This window comes from Scleropages formosus, chromosome 6, assembly GCF_900964775.1.
Source record: "Scleropages formosus chromosome 6, fSclFor1.1, whole genome shotgun sequence".
In the NCBI taxonomy this organism is placed as follows: Eukaryota; Metazoa; Chordata; class Actinopteri; order Osteoglossiformes; family Osteoglossidae; genus Scleropages; species Scleropages formosus.
This window is the reverse complement of record NC_041811.1, coordinates 6,169,134-6,185,782: the sequence shown is the minus strand read 5'-3', so window position 1 is coordinate 6,185,782 and position 16,649 is coordinate 6,169,134. Positions and strand designations below refer to the sequence as shown.

Genomic DNA, 16,649 nt, shown 5'->3' with positions numbered 1-16,649 from the left:
CCTGAAATGAAACAATAAATAATAATTAAAAGTGACTGGTGAAAAGTGGAGATTTATGACTAAGTATAAAATACTGCTGAAATGGTCATCAATGGCCTCATGTTTGAGTCAGATAAGTTATTAGTTAGTGGTAAATGTGTAGAAATTGTGCTTTTCCGTTCATTTTTGTCATTGCTGATTTTTCACGGGATTTTTCCAGATCAGTTATAATTCACTGCTATCAAGCTGGCTGGCTTGGTAAAAAATATCTCAGCACTTTATTTAAATTTCATTTCTTCTGTAATGGTCGTATTGGTTCTCTGCTGCTGGTTAAGGTGTTTAGGCCTTTTTTTCTGAAGCTATAGCACCACCTTGTGACCGAAGTTATATTTTCACCTTGTGCTCTGCAGTTGTTGCGTTAAGGAGTGTAGTTTCAGCACGTGTGTCATGACTGAACGTATTTCTGCAGCATCTTGGCGACACATAACTGAGCAGTTGTTTCTTTGCCGTTACAGAAGCCAGCGGCCTCCCAGTGTGTGACAAATGTAAAGCAGGCTACAACGGCACCAACTGCAACCACTGTGCAGATGGCTTCTACATGTCAGCAGGCGTATGCCTACCTTGTAACTGCAGTGACAATGCAGACCCCCTGTCATTCCCACGTCTTTGTGACCCAGTCACCGGCAACTGCCTGAGGTGCACCAACCACACAGCTGGCCCCCGGTGCGAGTACTGTGCCCCCGGCTACTTTGGCAATGCCCTGGGCAAAGGCTGCTTCCAAACAGGTGAGGCAGGTGCTGGGTGGACTGGTGGATTACAGTTGGATTTTCTTTGCTGATTTAAATCTTGTTACATGAACAAATTCTGAACCCAAACACCTTCTGCCTTTCAGAAGTGAGGCTCCTCCCCTTTCCAGAAAACACTATGGAGGCAATGACAGTGGCGACTATCAGCGTGACTCCATCCACTAATAGCAGCTTGGCAAGCAGCACCCCCAACAACTCCACAGAGTCCACTACCCCGCTAATCACGAGTACAACCGTAACCGTGACCCAAAGCACGATCCCTTCCACGACCCCAACTGTATTTACATCAACATCAATAACCCCGACCATCACTGTAACCACATCCACAGCCCCAACCACAACCATGACCACAACTTTGAGCAACAGCCTGGGCAGCCCCACAGACAACACAACAGCCGCTGAGGCCGCCATCTCCTGGGCCCAATTCAACATCATCATCCTGGCTGTGATCATCGTGGCTGTTGTGCTGCTCATGGGCGTCGCTGCCGCTGTCTACATGTACCGCGAGTACCGGAACCGCAAGCTGAATGCCCCTTTTTGGACCATTGAGCTCAAGGAGGACAACATCAGCTTCAGCAGCTACCATGACAGTCTGCCCAATGCAGATGTCTCCGGCCTGCTGGAGGGAGAGGGCGGTGAGGTGGCCCCCAGCGGCCAGCTCGCTCTTAGCAGCCCCGCGAACATGTACAAGGCATAGCATACCTGTCGACTACACCCGCTCCTTTTACAAACCCCAACCACTCTTCGTGCACACCTCCGTAGGCCACGCCCTGGCTAGGCTTACACAGTGGGTAGTGGAATAGGTGATATGTTTGCACATGAGCAATTTCATGGAATGAGCAGGTCAAAAGTGAGTGGGGTTATGATCATCCTGCCCTACGCTGGGGTGGGGTGGTCTGCGAGTACGCACATGAATAAACGGCAGAGCTACTTTCACCCTCCACAGTGAATCGCGCACATGGAGCAGAAAGAAGAATGTCCTCTGCTTCTCCTTTGGACCCTCATCCATGATTGTCTACTTCAGAACTTTGAACTTTTAATTAAGGGGAAAACGGCAATAAACATTGAGTGGGGAAATAATGTAAATGGATTTTAAACAAAAAAAAATATTTAATGAAGTCTAACGACATACTCACGTGCAAATTTCCACGCCGCATCGGAGTTCCATTTTTATGAATGTCTAAATTTTACCTTCCTCCAGGTTTAACAAAAAAAGAAAAAAAAAAAAAAAAAAAAAAAATTACCCAAGGAGTGTGTGGAGTGCGGAGTGTGGAGTGTGGAATTTTCACGCTCTGCCTCTAGAGGTTAGTGTTGAGCGCTGGAGCTGAGTGGCACCGAAGTTCGCCTTGCTGGATGTGACTTTTGACACTGGGCTGGGGGGTCTCACCTTGCAATCCGTTACCAGTCATCCTGAGAGCAAAGAAAACATGTTCAGTTTTCGAGTAAAATGGAAGAAGTGTTACCAGTTGCAATTTTACTGTCTTTTGTTTTTCCCCTTTTTAATTTATTCGTTTTATTTTGAGACTAAACGTTGCACATTTCTAGGAATGTTTTAATTTAGATTTTTATTTTGTTGCTGCTCTTGCTTTCACTGCCCCGCAGACAACCTTTTGAGCACTAAATTCGAACTAAGGCAGAGGTCCTCTAATCACCGTTCTCTCTGGGCTGCTTTTTAATATATTTTAATGTGGAGTAATGTCGGTTTCATTAGTTGGTATGAACTGAGCCTTAATATGTTGTTAATTTAGCCACCTGTTGCTTCGGGGGGGTAATACAAACCACCTTAAAATGGCCATAGGATTCAAACGTGTGCGTATGTGTGTGTGTCTGTTTGTGTGTATAATCACACATACACATCGGTGCATGTTGGTCATCTTGCGCTGCATCACCAACAGTTACACTCAAATACCCAAGTATGTCCCTGAAGTGTCTCTCCCTCTCTCTCTCTCTCTCTCTCTCTCTCTCTCTCTCTCTCTCACACACACACAGTATTTGTGTGTTACATCACTGCTGCTCTGCATGGGTGTTTCGTGGACATTCCACCACCTGTATGGCTGTAAGTCTGTGCTACGCCATAGCATCACTCCTGTATTGATCGCGCCTTACTAACCACCTAATCATGTGTGTGTCACAGTGCCCTGTGCAGTGTGTGGAGGGAGCTCTGAGCACAGATTCAAATGGGACATGTGGACGTGTCACTGGCCACATGCCTCCTGGTCAAGCTCAGATCCAGGTGCCCCCCACCCTCGGGTTTTACACCGTTATCCATGTCAGTACACATCAGTTCAGGAGTAATAGTGTGATGGCACCACTGGGGGTGGGCTTGAATTCACAATCTTCTGCTCTCACTGTTGAGGTTAGAAAGGACTGCCAGGTCTGTCCGACCCCCACTCCCCACCCAGGCAAGAAATAGCCAATTACAGGGTTGCTGCACTGCGACCAGTTCAGGGGTCCTCTTGCTCCTCAGGTACCGCATCTTCACCCTTTCTCTAATTTATTTGGTGAATGCTGACAAGGTTGATGTGTCTCTCCTTCTATACAGATGCGTGTAAATATGGTGTAAATAAGGCATTGTACAGGACATACCCCCCAACCCTCCACCCCAGTGTGTGATTTGGTGGGTGCACCTGCCCAGGCAAACAGACTGACAGATGTGTTGTTGACCAGTGTTAGAATCGCACTTTCCTTCCTTCCTTCCTTTTTTCCTTCCTTTTGTTTTATTTCCTTCCCTCGTTTCCTGAAAGGAAAGGATATGTTTCTAACAAGTGAGACACGTCTGTCATTTCCAGTACATAATCTGCTGTACAAATTGTGGACAAATACTGCATATACATCTAATAAAGTTTTCACAGGAAACTGTGCATATGTATTTATTTATTTATTTGTCATATTTTTCATATTTTAATTTTTAATTTTTTCTCAGATTATTCTTTGCAGTTGATCTTATGCTCTGCTGCTTTGACAGCGTGTAATTTTCACCTGTGTGCAGTGAACTGATAGTTGTATTCCTTGGTACTGGCGCCAGTCTGGGTTCCAAATTTCCACAGCCTGATTTCATATGTGAGCAATCAAACGAGCATAGAACTGATGCAGATGATGCTCTATGTCCTCTGCTAAAAATGAAGAAATGGGTAGCGTGAGTCACTCTTGCATGTCTGTTTGTGTGTAAATTGCATATTTGGTTGCTGACACACGGAATGACTTGTGGGAAAACTATAACTGAAACTGCATTATTAACTGTACCCAAGGTGACAGGCTTTTACCCTGGAAGAGGGCACTCCTACAGGAATAAAACTCATCCTCTGCGGTGTGTGACATTTCAGTACTCTGGAATCCTTTTGTCTAAATGGGTCTTGCTGAGTGTACCAGTGAAACATTCAGGCAAAACACACACACACACATTTTCTGAACCACTTGTCCCAGATGGGGTCGCGGGGAGCCGGAGCCTAACCTGGCAACTCAGGGTGTAAGGCTGGAGGGGGAGGGGACACACCCAGGACGGGACGCCCGTCCGTCGCAAGGCACCCCAAGCAGGACTTGAACCCCAGACCCACCGGAGAGCAGGACCCGGTCCAACCCACTGCACCACCGCACCCCCCAGGCAAAACGAAAAGTGAATAATATGTTATGGCTGCAAAATTTAGCCCAGGAAACAGCATCATCAACAATTAGGCTGGCTTCTTGTTAAGAGTAATTATTTTTTAAATAGCATATGTGAAAGCTCCTGACTCGTAATGTGGAAAAAATCATAGCCAATTTCTGGAATCCACTAATTATTTTTTTCCATTGTCAGTAAATTTAGGAAGATCTTTCATGTGTAACCATTTTTCTATAGCAGGAGTGAGATTATAAGGACAGGTCCTTTGATTGCAAGGCAAGAGCTCTAACTAAGAGTTCCTGCTATCTGCAGCCAAATATTTTTGAAAAATATACAGACAGGTAGCAGACAGGAGATAACTAGTTTATGACCTGTACACAAATTAGTGTAAAATTTTATAATTCAGAAAGAACTATACCACCAAAATGCTTGTTTCAACTCTTTTAACTATGATTTTTTTTTTTTTTTTACTTTTTGTCAGCTAAAATACACTGCAGTAGGAGCCCAAGAAGCCTATTGTATTCAGGAGATTCCTCCATGAGTTTTATTACAATAGAATAAAAGGCTGGCTGTACAGGAAGTGAAATCTAAAAATTTTGGAATTATGGAAAGGGTTATTGGCGTTTCAGGGACGGCTACCTGTGCGTTTGTGGAGTCTGTCTTGTACTTCACTAAGTTATACTGGAAGTTCCATTACTCTTCCCACTGGGTTTCAACTCTTCACTATGGTGGCACCATCAGCTCGGTGGCCACATAGAGACTGACTCTAGAATGTTCTGTCCTCCACTTGTGTCTTAAGCTACTAAAATGTACCATATATACTGTAAGCTGTTTTTTCCTTGGGGTTAAACAACAACCTCTGATAAATTATGGATCCACAAATGTTTTATCTCTTTCTAATTTCAGATTGATAAAATGCTGGACACACTGCAGTTTCCCCTCCTGCACATGGTACTTTTGATGAATAAAAAGAGTAATGAACAGCATCCTTCCACTTCCCTTAGTTACCACCTCTCCCGTGACTCACTGCCACCACCCCCGGCGCTTATTTCACACCTCTTTTCCCCCCAACACATTGGCCGCTAAACTCAAAAATACACAGAAACTTTGTCTCCGCCAGCGTCAGAACTGCTGGATTAGTAACACAGATATAATACGCCTATCACACTGAAAAGCTGTATCCTCTCCTCAGCATTTTACACTGTTAACCACCAGCTCTTGTTTTACTTTCTAGAACACCTTGGAATCAAAAAATTGGTAATTGAAATTGGTGGAGTCTTACCTATCAGGTAAATCTTAATTAGTGGTTTGTCCTGGCTACCGTTCTTCCCTTCAGTCTCTCTTAACTGGTGTTCCTTGGTGCTCGGTGCTGGACCCCTTGTTTTTATCTATCTGCACCATTCCTCTTGGCTCTGTCATTGCTTCTCATGGCTTCTCCTGTCATTGGTACAGTAATGATGCTTGGTGCTTCCTCTCTTTGCCGTAAATGTGTCCCCTTACATTGCAGCTTGCTTCTCCAGCATCTTTTTATAGATAACTGGCCACCATCTACAACTGCCTTTTCAAGGTGGATATCCTCCATCTTCTAGCGGGTCCATGAACCTGTTAGGAACTCTCAGTCAAACTGCAATGATTGCTCATCTCATCCACATAATTCATGAGCCTGAGAGTAACAGCTGACAAATCTTTGCTTTTCTCACCACGCTGAAGCCGTAACCCTATTCTGATACCTCCTGTACAGCATTCATAGAACCTGACAAAGCCTGTGAACAAACTCGACACAGCTCCTGGTTCAGGCTATAGTGATATACCACTTGGGCTACTGAAGCTTCTTCTAGTCTGATCTTCCAGCCTCTACCATTAAGCCTCTGTGTCTGATCCAGGATGCTAGGGCACCAGTTTGACTAGTCAAAGCATTCCCATGTATCTCCCCTCCTCTCTCTCATTTGGCTTCCTGTAGCTGCATGAAGCTCAAGACACTGGTAATGCCCTACAAGATGGTCAGAAGTTTAGCACCCTGATGCCTACAGTGTTTAGTCAATCTGTACACCTCAGCAAGACAACTGTATGCCTCTACTCCTTTATGCTTGATTGTCACACCTACAACGGCTCCAACACTGAATGTTTGTAGGTTCTTGGAATTGGTTCCAATGTTGTAGAATGAGCTGCCTTTGACCCTGAGAACTACATGAAGGGTGTGAAAATATATCTCCTTTAAGCCGGCTTCTCTAGTCATATTCTAAGAGCTACATAAATTTGTATCACACCATCTATCACGATCATTTTTGTATTTCCTTTATGACTCTCACTTCTACAGACAGCTATTTGACTCATATGTGTACCAGAAAAACTATGCTATCAAACTGCTTTGATAAACGTGTCTGTCTAAAGCTTTTTGTTTGTTATGAAATGCACTGTTACTTTGGAGAAAAAGTATCAGCAAAATTAATACATTTAAATGTATTACCATCAGACACAGTCCTCCCCCACCACCCATATTCCCTGACTGGAAAATGCTGGCTTGAAAACACAAACACAGTGGGGTGCCTTAACTGAGAAGCTCTGTATTACCAGGTCTAGAAATGCACCCATTAAAGCAGGACTGAGAAACTCATGAAGAAGTCTTTGAGTAACTAGCTTCCTGCATCTTCACGAAAGTTGGAATGAAGGGCCTTCCTGCTGCTCACACCTACACACATTCTAAGAATATCAGTGTGTAAATGTTTGCACCTCGCATGAGTCAGCCATCAGACACTGCCTCAGCAAGGCCCCTCAGATTTGACCCTAAAATATGGTAGATTGCACTCCGTGCACATCCACTCTTCATGTAACAGTGCAGTGAAAGCAGACATTCTTTGTATGACTAGGTGGGATAAAGGTTAGTCATGCATTTGCAGCTTTTAACTCATCTGCTGAATTTTTCGAGTTCTGTATGTGCACGCAATGCATTGAGTACAAGGCTTCAAAGAAGAGATATGATTCTTGCTCCCTGATAACAAGCCAATGCTCATGTCTCATGGAATAGAGTTAATATCACTTCATTGAAGACATACTGTGCAGTGGGAAATACCAATCAACCTTCTTTGGGATATCTGTGGTCTACTGTCATGTCTCATGTTACTGTGTACGTATCTTGTGTCAGGACAACACTAGTCAGGTTGTTTAAGGTATGGGACAAATGTCTATCCTTTGATTACACTGGAGGCTAGAGGAGCTGCTGAGTTCTAAATACCCCTTTGGAATCATTTTTATTGCCAGGGAAAAGTTTTCTTTTTCAGCCATAAGTTGCAACCCATTCAACATTTTCCTGTTAAGCTCACAATGATATAATTCAGTAAAGCTTGACAGTGGATACTTTCATTCAAATACATTAGCATAACTTATTTAGAGTATAGGGGGTGCGGTGGCGCAGTGGGTTGGACCACAGTTCTGCTCTCCAGTGGGTCTGGGGTTCAAGTCCTGCTTGGGGTGCCTTGCGATGGACTGGCGCCCCGTCCTTGGTGTGTCCCCTCCCCCTCTGGCCTTATGCCCTGTGTTACCGGGTAGGCTCCGGTTCCCTGCGACCCCGTATGGGACAAGCGGCTCTGAAAGTGTGTGTATTTTGTTAATTTATCCACAGCAGGAGGTGTAGTGATTAGAGCCATTGCCTTTCAAATGAAGATTGTGGGTTTGATTCCCCAACTCCTGCTGTAGCACCATCGAGTAAGGTACTTAGCTTCAACTGATACAGTAAAAATGACACTGATGTATAAATAGATAAATCATTGTAAGTAGTTTTGTGTATCATTTTCTAGAAAAAAAAGTGTTAGCTAAATAATATCGACATACACTCAGCTCATAATGGAGTCCCATACTATGAAAAATCGCTACAACTTATGAAAATACCTCTTGTTCATATACTGGACTTCTTGTTTGTTACAATACCATTTCTACCCAATATGCAGTCAGCACATGCTTTCCATTCAGTCCTGACAAATATACAACAGCTGTCCCAACTCCACATGCACGGAGCCAACCTTACATACAGTAGGTGATTGGCATAGCTCTCATCCCTGGTCATTGATTCAAAGCAGTCATTCAACACAAAGTAAACATGGAACAAACACTAACAGGAACATTTGAGAAAGTTACAGAACACAAACATAACAGACGATGCTAGAGACTTCAGGTGCGGTTATTTTATTCAATTGGTTCACCAGGGATCGACCCTATCCCCTTTTACGGGGAAGGAAGGGGAGGAAAAGGAAAAACTGAGAACTGGTATGGCTGGGATTCTCCAGGGTCGTTTGAGACTGGGGCTGGGGGTCGGTCACTGCTACGCCGTCCTCGTGCACATGCTCATGCTCATGGTCTCGCTCTCCTTCTCCGTCTCTCTCCCTCACTGTCAGGCAAAGGGGAATAAATAGGGTGCTTCATTAGCCCCAGCTGCAGTGACCCCATCCCTCTCTCTGCCCCCTTCCCTGGCTGCCTCCGCGTGCTACAGTCCTCCACCACCACTTCCAGGCTCCCAGCACGGGGGTACAGCGGGGACATTACGCCCCCCCCGCTGTGAGAGGAGGTTGGCCACCAGATCCTGACCTGGTCAATAGACAATCCAGAATCTGTAGGGCCCCAAGGCCAAATACCACTGGGTGAAGAGGGGATTGGAATCCTTCATCGAGTACAGCCACTGCAAGGGTGCGTGGTCTGTGCACAGTTGGAACTCCTGTCCCAGGAGGTAAAAGCGGAGGGAGTGGACCACCCACTTAATTGCGAGGCACTCCTTCTCAATTGTGCTATATTTGTGATCCGGGGGAGCTAATTTGCTGCTAATGTACAGTAAGGGCCGCCACTCCCCCTTTACCTCCTGGGAGAGGACCGCCCCCAAGCCAGGATAGAATGTGTTCGTCTGCAGGAGGAAGGGGAAAGAGAAGTTAGGACAGTCGAGGACAGGGCCCCCACACAGCATTTCTTTAATTTTTCGGAAAGCAGTCTGGCAGTGCTCTGTCCACTGGACCGGATCTGGGGCCCCTTGGCGGGTGAGGTCCGTCAGGGGGGCGGTTAAAGTGGAGAATAAACCGATGATAAACCGATGATAGTAATTTGCCCCCTGACCAAGAAAAGAGACCTCACCTGTTTTGATGTAGAACTACATCTTTCTCCTCAATATGTAGGGGTAACTTGGGAATTGCCTGTCATGAAAAAATGCAACCCTTCTCGTCGCTACTGCTCGCAAATGAAAAAACACAGAGAGATATTGCATATACCATTGGACAGAGGAAGGAACACCGCATCAAATGAGATATGAACGGCCGCTACTGGTTCAGCCTGATCGAGCTGGCACCGTTGTGAAAATGTCCCACATTTGGTTCGCTGGCAACGTTGCGAAAATGTCCCTCATTTGGCTTATTATGGAGTTGCCTCACGTTGCGCTACGTGTCATCACGTTCAAACCACGTCATAGCGATGACGTCAGCACGTCAGCTCGTTGCTAGAGAGCCACGCTATCGGACACGTATCGCACCAGCAGAAAAACGACAGATACCAGCCAAGTAAGACACCAGCTCAGCGACAGCGTGAGCAGTGTGCGCAGGAGAAGGCGGCACGGAGCCTCAGGCAGCCTCGGAGCCTCAACCATTGACTTCTTGCACACCCAACACTGCCGTGCAGCACGAGCCCATGTATGTGGATTCAGCAGCAACCAACCTGATATTTGGTTGAGTCGGTCAAGACTCACCACCCACACGTAGTTCTACGTTAAGACATGCTGCATAGTAAAGCTATGCACCTGTGATTTTTTTTTTGGTCTTGGGGACCGGACAAGCTGCAATGGCAGCCATTTTGTTAATTTGGGGCCGAATCTGTCCATCTCCCAAGAGGAACCCCAGATACCGTACCTCACTCCTTCCAGTTGCTCACTTTGCCAGGTTGGCTATGAGGCCCGCCTCCCTCAGGAACTGTAGGACCTCCCTCAAGAGGTCTGTGTGCCACGGCCAGTCAGGGCTGTACACAATGACGTCATCCAAATAGGCCATGGCATAATTGGCGTGGGGCTTGAGGACCTGGTGCATGAGCCTCTGGAAGGTGGCTGGGGCCGCACGCAAACCAAACGGGAGTGAAACGAATTGGTGTAAATCAAAAGGAGTGGAGAAAGCCGAGGTGTCCTTGGACTCTGGAGACAAGGGAATCTGCCAGTAGCCCTTGGTGAGATCCAGGATTGAATTAAAGCGAGCAGACCCCACCTGGGTCATGGGGTGAGCATCGAACTTTGTGACTGCATTAACTTTTTGGTAATCCACACAAAAGCAGATGGAGCCATCTGGCATCGGTACAAACACCACAGGGCTGCTCCAGTTGCTGTGGGATTCCTCAATTATTCCAAGGTACAGCATTTTTTCAAGTTTGTCCTGCATCACTTTGAGCTTATGGACAGGAACGCGGTACGGGCAGCTACACACTGCCCCACCCCCTAGGGGCTGAATGTGGTACTATATGAGAGTCGTCAAACCCGGTAGAGGGGAAAACATGTTGGCAAACTCCTTCTGCACCTGGTCACCTCCCTATGCTGTAGGTCCGAGAGACCTGGCTCTAATTTGACGGAGGAGGAGTCCCTGCCTAAGTCAGGCAGCTCTGGACCCAACTTGTCCGCCCTGGGACCGTGTTGGCTAGGGAGGCGACTGGCGCGTCTTGCCAGCATTTGAGGAGGTTAAGGTAGTATATCTGGCAGGTCCCACATCTGTCAGACCAGAGGACTTCGTAGTCGACCTCTCCTATACGCCGTGTGACCACAAAGGACCCTTGCTACTTGGTGAGTAATTTAGACTGCGACGTAAGTAGCAACACGAGTACCTTTTCACCCTGGATGAAGTGACGTAACCGTGTCCCCCTGTTGTATGCACGCACCTGCCTCTCCTGAGCCTACTGCAGATGTTCCTGGGACAGGCAACCAAGAGCATGTAAGCGTGCCCTCAGGTCGAGGACATGTTGCACTTCTTTTTTTACTGGGGCTGAGCCCCTCCTCCCATGCCTCGTTAATGATGTCCAACAGCCCCATGAGCAACAGCCATGCAGTAGCTCAAAAGGGGAGAACTCTATGGAGGTCTGGGGCACCTCTCGCACTACAAATAACAGGGGGTCTAACAATTGGTCCCAGTGTCTGGGATCTTAAGCACTGAATTTAGAAATCATATCTTTAATGTCTTATTGAACCACTCCACCAAGCCATTTGTTTGGGGGTGAAAAATGCTGGTGTTAACAGGCTGAACTCCCAAAAGTTTGTACAAGTTCATAAATGCATGTGACATAAACGTGGTGCCCTGATCCATAAGGATTTCCTTCAGGGTGCCCACCCTCGTGAATATTTTAAACAGTGCCTCTGCCACCATGCGAGCCGACACATTCTGCAGCGGAACCGCCTCCGGGTACCACGTGGCATTACCAGCACAAAGCAAAAACCCCGCGCGCTCCGCTCCATGGGGCCAATGAGGTCCATCCCTATCTTGTCGAATGCGATTTCCATGAGAGAAAGTGGACGCAGCAGTGCGTGGGGAACAGCGGGCGGATTCACCAGCTGACATTCTGGGCATGCGGCACACCAGCGATAAACATCCCCGCAAATACCCGGCCAATAAAACTGTGCCTGTAATCGCCATAGTATTTTATCCTGCCCGATGTGTCCCGCCATGGGGTTTGAATGGGCTGCGTGGAACAACATTTCCCGGCGGCCACAGGAAACTAACAGCTAGAGGGTTTCCTCCATAGTATCCAGGTCGCGGTTTACGCAGTAATACTGGTCATTCACCACGCAGAAATATGGATAGGCGAGCAGCTGTCGAGGGCAGACCGGCACCCCATCAATGTTAGCGACCTGCTTGTGCACATGCTGAAGAGTGTCATCTCGCAACAGCTACAGGGAGAAGTCTCTTACCTCCGCAAACCGTGTGGTGCCAGCCAGGGTCGACGCTTCAACCTCCGGATTTCCGGCTCCCGCCATGGCTGGGAGGCACCGGGCCTCCCCTCCTTAGTTGTTCTCCTTTGCTTCCGCCTGCACAAGAGCCCTGTTGAAACCCTCCCAATCGGTCCCCAATATTAGCGGAAAGGGTGGTTGCGGTGCGACCTTGGCCCAGACACGATGTGTTCGGCTCCCCCCACCTGAAACGTAATCCTCGTGGTGGGATAATGTTGCACATCCCCGTGAACACACTGAACCTTCACCGTGGAGTGTGTCTGTCATGCCCTCAGCGGTACTAGGTTTTGATGGACTATCGTTTGCTGGCATCTGGAGTCCAACAATGCCCAGCAGATACCCCCTCAGAACCTTACCGGGACTCGGTATTGAGGAACTGGACCGGGAGCGTCTGTGCCAGGGGTGTCATTGGCGGCCTCTGCCATGCCGACTTCCATGACAGGAAACTCCCATTGGAGGTGGCTTTGTTCCCCATACCGCTAGCACTCCTGTCCCTGCACTTCGGCCGCCCGGGAGGCCCCCGGGGGAAAGGAAAAAGAAGGGGCTAAAGGGACAGAGGGGGGGCCTTCCGTGACAGAGGGGGGACAATCGGGGAGGGGCAGGCCAAGGGAGTGGAAAGATGTGTCAGAAGAGGGGCGGGGCAGCCAGGGGCTGGGGAAGGCCTGGCGTGGGCTGTGGGCCAGGACCCGAGTAGCTTCAGAGTATTAGGAGAGGCCGCGACGGACAACGGCAAGGGGGGCCTCATGGGTCGCGGCCAGGTGGTTTTCCAGCAAGCGGATGATCTCCGTGAGGGTCTCTGGCCGGTGGCACTGGAGCCAGTCCATGGTGGAGGCTGGCATGGCTGCCATAAACTGCTCCAGGGCCACCTGTTCCACGATCCATCCTGTAACCACCTCCGGGCGGGATTCAGGACCCACTGTACGAACAGCAATGGCCTGGCTGACTCACCCCACCGCAAGCCCCACAGGCGTTGGCGGTGTCCCTCCAGCGTCAGACCGACCCGTTCCATGACGGCCTCCCAGAGGGCTCCATAATCAACCGCCATCTCTGCAGGGAGTTGCAGGGTCCCCGTCAGGGCCAAGCCCGTAACGAAAGGGGTGAGCCACAGGGCCCACTCCTACAGGGCTCACTGGCAGGCGCGGGTGGTACACTCAAAGACCTCGAAGAAGGTCTCTGGATCATCCTCCAGGGCCATTTTTGACAGGTGGATGGGGATGTTCACTGGCTGGGTGGGGCGGTCCACAAGGACTGCCAGGGCTTCGACCAAGGCATGGCGCTCTGCCATCTGGGCCATCATCAGTGTGTCAAGCGACTCCTGCTGCTGGAGCTGCACCCGCTGGACGCGCTCCAGATGGTCTCCATCCATAGTGCGAGAGGATCCCGGGTTTCAGCACCACTGTAACAGATGATACCAGAGACTGCAGGTACGGTGCTCTCGTGTATGTTATTTTAATTTGATTGTTTCACCAGGGATCGACCCTACCCCGTTGCGGGGAAGGAAGGGGAAGAAAAGGGGGAACTGGGAGCAGATATGGTAGGAATTCTCCAGGGTTGTTCGGGACGGGGGCCGGGGGTTGGTCGCTGTTACACCATCTTTGTGCTCATGTTCGTGCTATCACTCTCCTTCTTTGTCTCTCTCCCTCACTGTCAGGCACAAGGGAAGACAGGATGCTTCATTAGTCCCAGCTGTGGCAACCCCGTCCCTCTCTCCGCCCCTTCCCCAGCCGCCTTGGCGTACCACAACAAATTTATTTTTGTACATATACAATTATTTTTTGTCTAACGGTACATGGAAGAACTGCTTCCTACTTTCTGTTCAGATAACACTCCCAGACAGACACAACCACTGATTGATATAAATACATATTACAGCTGAAATAGTTTCCCTCCAACGCAACGTACAGTGTGAAGCTGCTTACAGTTAATTAGTCATAATTTTTACTGGAGCTGTTCTGGGTGAGGGCATTGCTTAAGTAAAGGAAATGGTGCTTTTTTCTTATAAAAATAAACTCTTGATAATGATTTAATTCAATCTGACATGCTGGGCTGTATTAGGGAGCTGGACTGAGGACAGGCTCAAGGTTTGTATGAAAGTTTTGGCTGTGTTTGGCTGTTAATTCTGTGGTAATTACAGAAACAGTGAGGGATAACAGCAAGGACCTGGTCACGGAAGTGGATTCTCTTTGGCAAGGACATGCTCTCTGGTCTCCCTCACAGGGTTGCATACATACCTACTGCTGGTAAAAGTTTAAATAAAGGGTTAATGATTACCATTATTGTGTACAAGGTGTGTCACAGTTGCTCCCCCCCCCCCTTCCTTATGTATTCTTTTTTCATGCACATGAATACCAGAGTCATATTTATCCATCCATTATCAACAACTGCTTGTCCCAAGCAGGGTTGCGGTGAGCCAGAACCTTACCTGGTAACACAGGGCGCAAGGCCAAAGGGGGAGGGGACACACCCAGGACTGGATGCCAGTCCATTGCAAGGCACCTCAAGCAAGGCTCAAACCCCAGACCCTGGTTAAACACCCCCTCTCCAGTCATATTAACAGCGTTAATAACATGAACATCCTTGCACTAGCATAACACACACACTGGCTGAAACCGCTTATCTTAAGCGGGGTCATGACAAACTGGAGCTTAACCCAGCAACACAGGGCACAAGGCTGGAGGGGGAGGGGACACACCCAGGACGGAATACCAGTCTGTCACAAGGCACACCAAGCGGGACTTGAACCCCAGACCTGCCAGAGAGAGGGACCCGGCCAAAACCGCTGCACTACCACACCCCCCTGCACTAGCATCGATAAAGTCTTATTCTAGAATGAAGTGAAGATCATCTGGTTTCATACATTCACTTAGTAATGCTACACAGCACCTCAGTGTAGCCACAGTGTTTTTAAAATATAAAATGATAAAGTAACATTGGAATGTTAAGTTTTAGGCTTAGGTACTTACCTTTGGGGTTTCTATATACACATTTTTATTGTTTTGATTGTAGCGTCCAGACGGGTGTCCGACACGGACGCGTGTTGCTATTACATCCGAACACGGACGAAAAGTAGAATGACCCCATGTGCAGAGTGACATTAAGAGTGCACGGTGCAGACTGGAAAGCATTCGGTGGAAGTGACACAGGAAATGCGGGACAAGGAAACACACACTATGTTCGAACTAAGGTGAACAGTGAAACGCTACTCTGTGAGTATGACTGGAACTCAGAGACGTGACGAAATACCAGACTGGAACACTGGACCAGGACTGGAGAACAAGAGGCAGGAGCTGACAGGACAGGCACTCGGGACTGGAACATAAACACCTATGAGACAAACTGAGGAAACAAAAGACTACTGATCACCAGGAGAGCACAATGGAACCGCTGATTAAGAATTCGCATTCGGTCCTGCTCCGCTAGCTCCTTTAATACCTCTGTGGCCTATGAGACTGTGAACTGGTATGTGGATGTTGACTAGCGGCACTGAGTGGCGCCGCCTCTGGCCAGGAGGGGCATTACCCCCATGGGCCGTGACAGTACCCCCCCTCCAGGGGCGGCTCCAGCCGCTTGACGCCGACAGGTAGGTGGCCACTTCCGCTGTCGCGGAGCGGACAGATCCGGGTGACACCTATGAAAGTCTGCAATGAGAGCCGGGTCCAAAATGTCCCGTGCTGGCACCCAAGATTGCTCCTCTGACCCATAGCCTTCCCAGTCAACTAGATAGTACAGTGTGCTCCTTTGTCATTTGGAGTCTAGGAGGGACTTGACGGAGTAAGCAGGGGCATCGTCCACATCTAAAGGTGGAGAAGAGACTGCCAGACTCTCCAGGGTGGAAACACAGTGGGGCTTGAGGCGTGACACATGAAATGTGGAACAGATACGGTAATGAGGGAGCAACTGTAGGCAGTAAGAAACCGGGCTGATCCTTTTCAGTATTTTGAACGGGTCAATGAAACGGGGGGGTGAGTTTCCTTGAGGGCAGATGCCGTTTGAGGTCCTGGGTAGACAGCCACACTCTTTGACCCTGTTGGTACAACAGAATCCTGCGTCTCTTGTCGGCCTTTTCCTTTTAGCTGGAGACGGTGTCCTGGAGATGGACATGTGCAGATTCCCACACTGATTCACTCCTCTTGTACCAGTCATCCACCGCTGGCAGCCCACTGGTTTCTGCCATCTACAGGAATAGTGGAAGCTGGTAACCTAGCACACGCTGAAAAGGAGTCAGGCCTGCAGACAATGGACCAGGGGAGTTCTGGGCATACTCTGCCCAGGGGAGGAACCTGCTCCAGTCGGTTTGGTTCTGACTATAGTAGCTCCGCAG

General features: G+C 48.4%; 1 protein-coding gene across 2 annotated transcripts in view; it reads left to right on the top strand.

Moving 5' to 3' along the window:
• The window catches only part of LOC108922607 (multiple epidermal growth factor-like domains protein 9), a 59,702-nt gene extending 58,185 nt beyond the window's left edge, over positions 1 to 1,517 (top strand). For both annotated transcript variants that reach the window (XM_018732830.2, XM_029253043.1), the window contains exons 5-6: positions 495 to 764; positions 872 to 1,517. In XM_018732830.2, coding sequence (XP_018588346.2) covers positions 495 to 764; positions 872 to 1,482 — 881 coding nt within the window. In that variant the 3' untranslated portion in view covers positions 1,483 to 1,517. The remainder of the gene's footprint in view (positions 1 to 494; positions 765 to 871) is intronic.
• Positions 1,518 to 16,649: the final 15,132 nt, after the last annotated feature.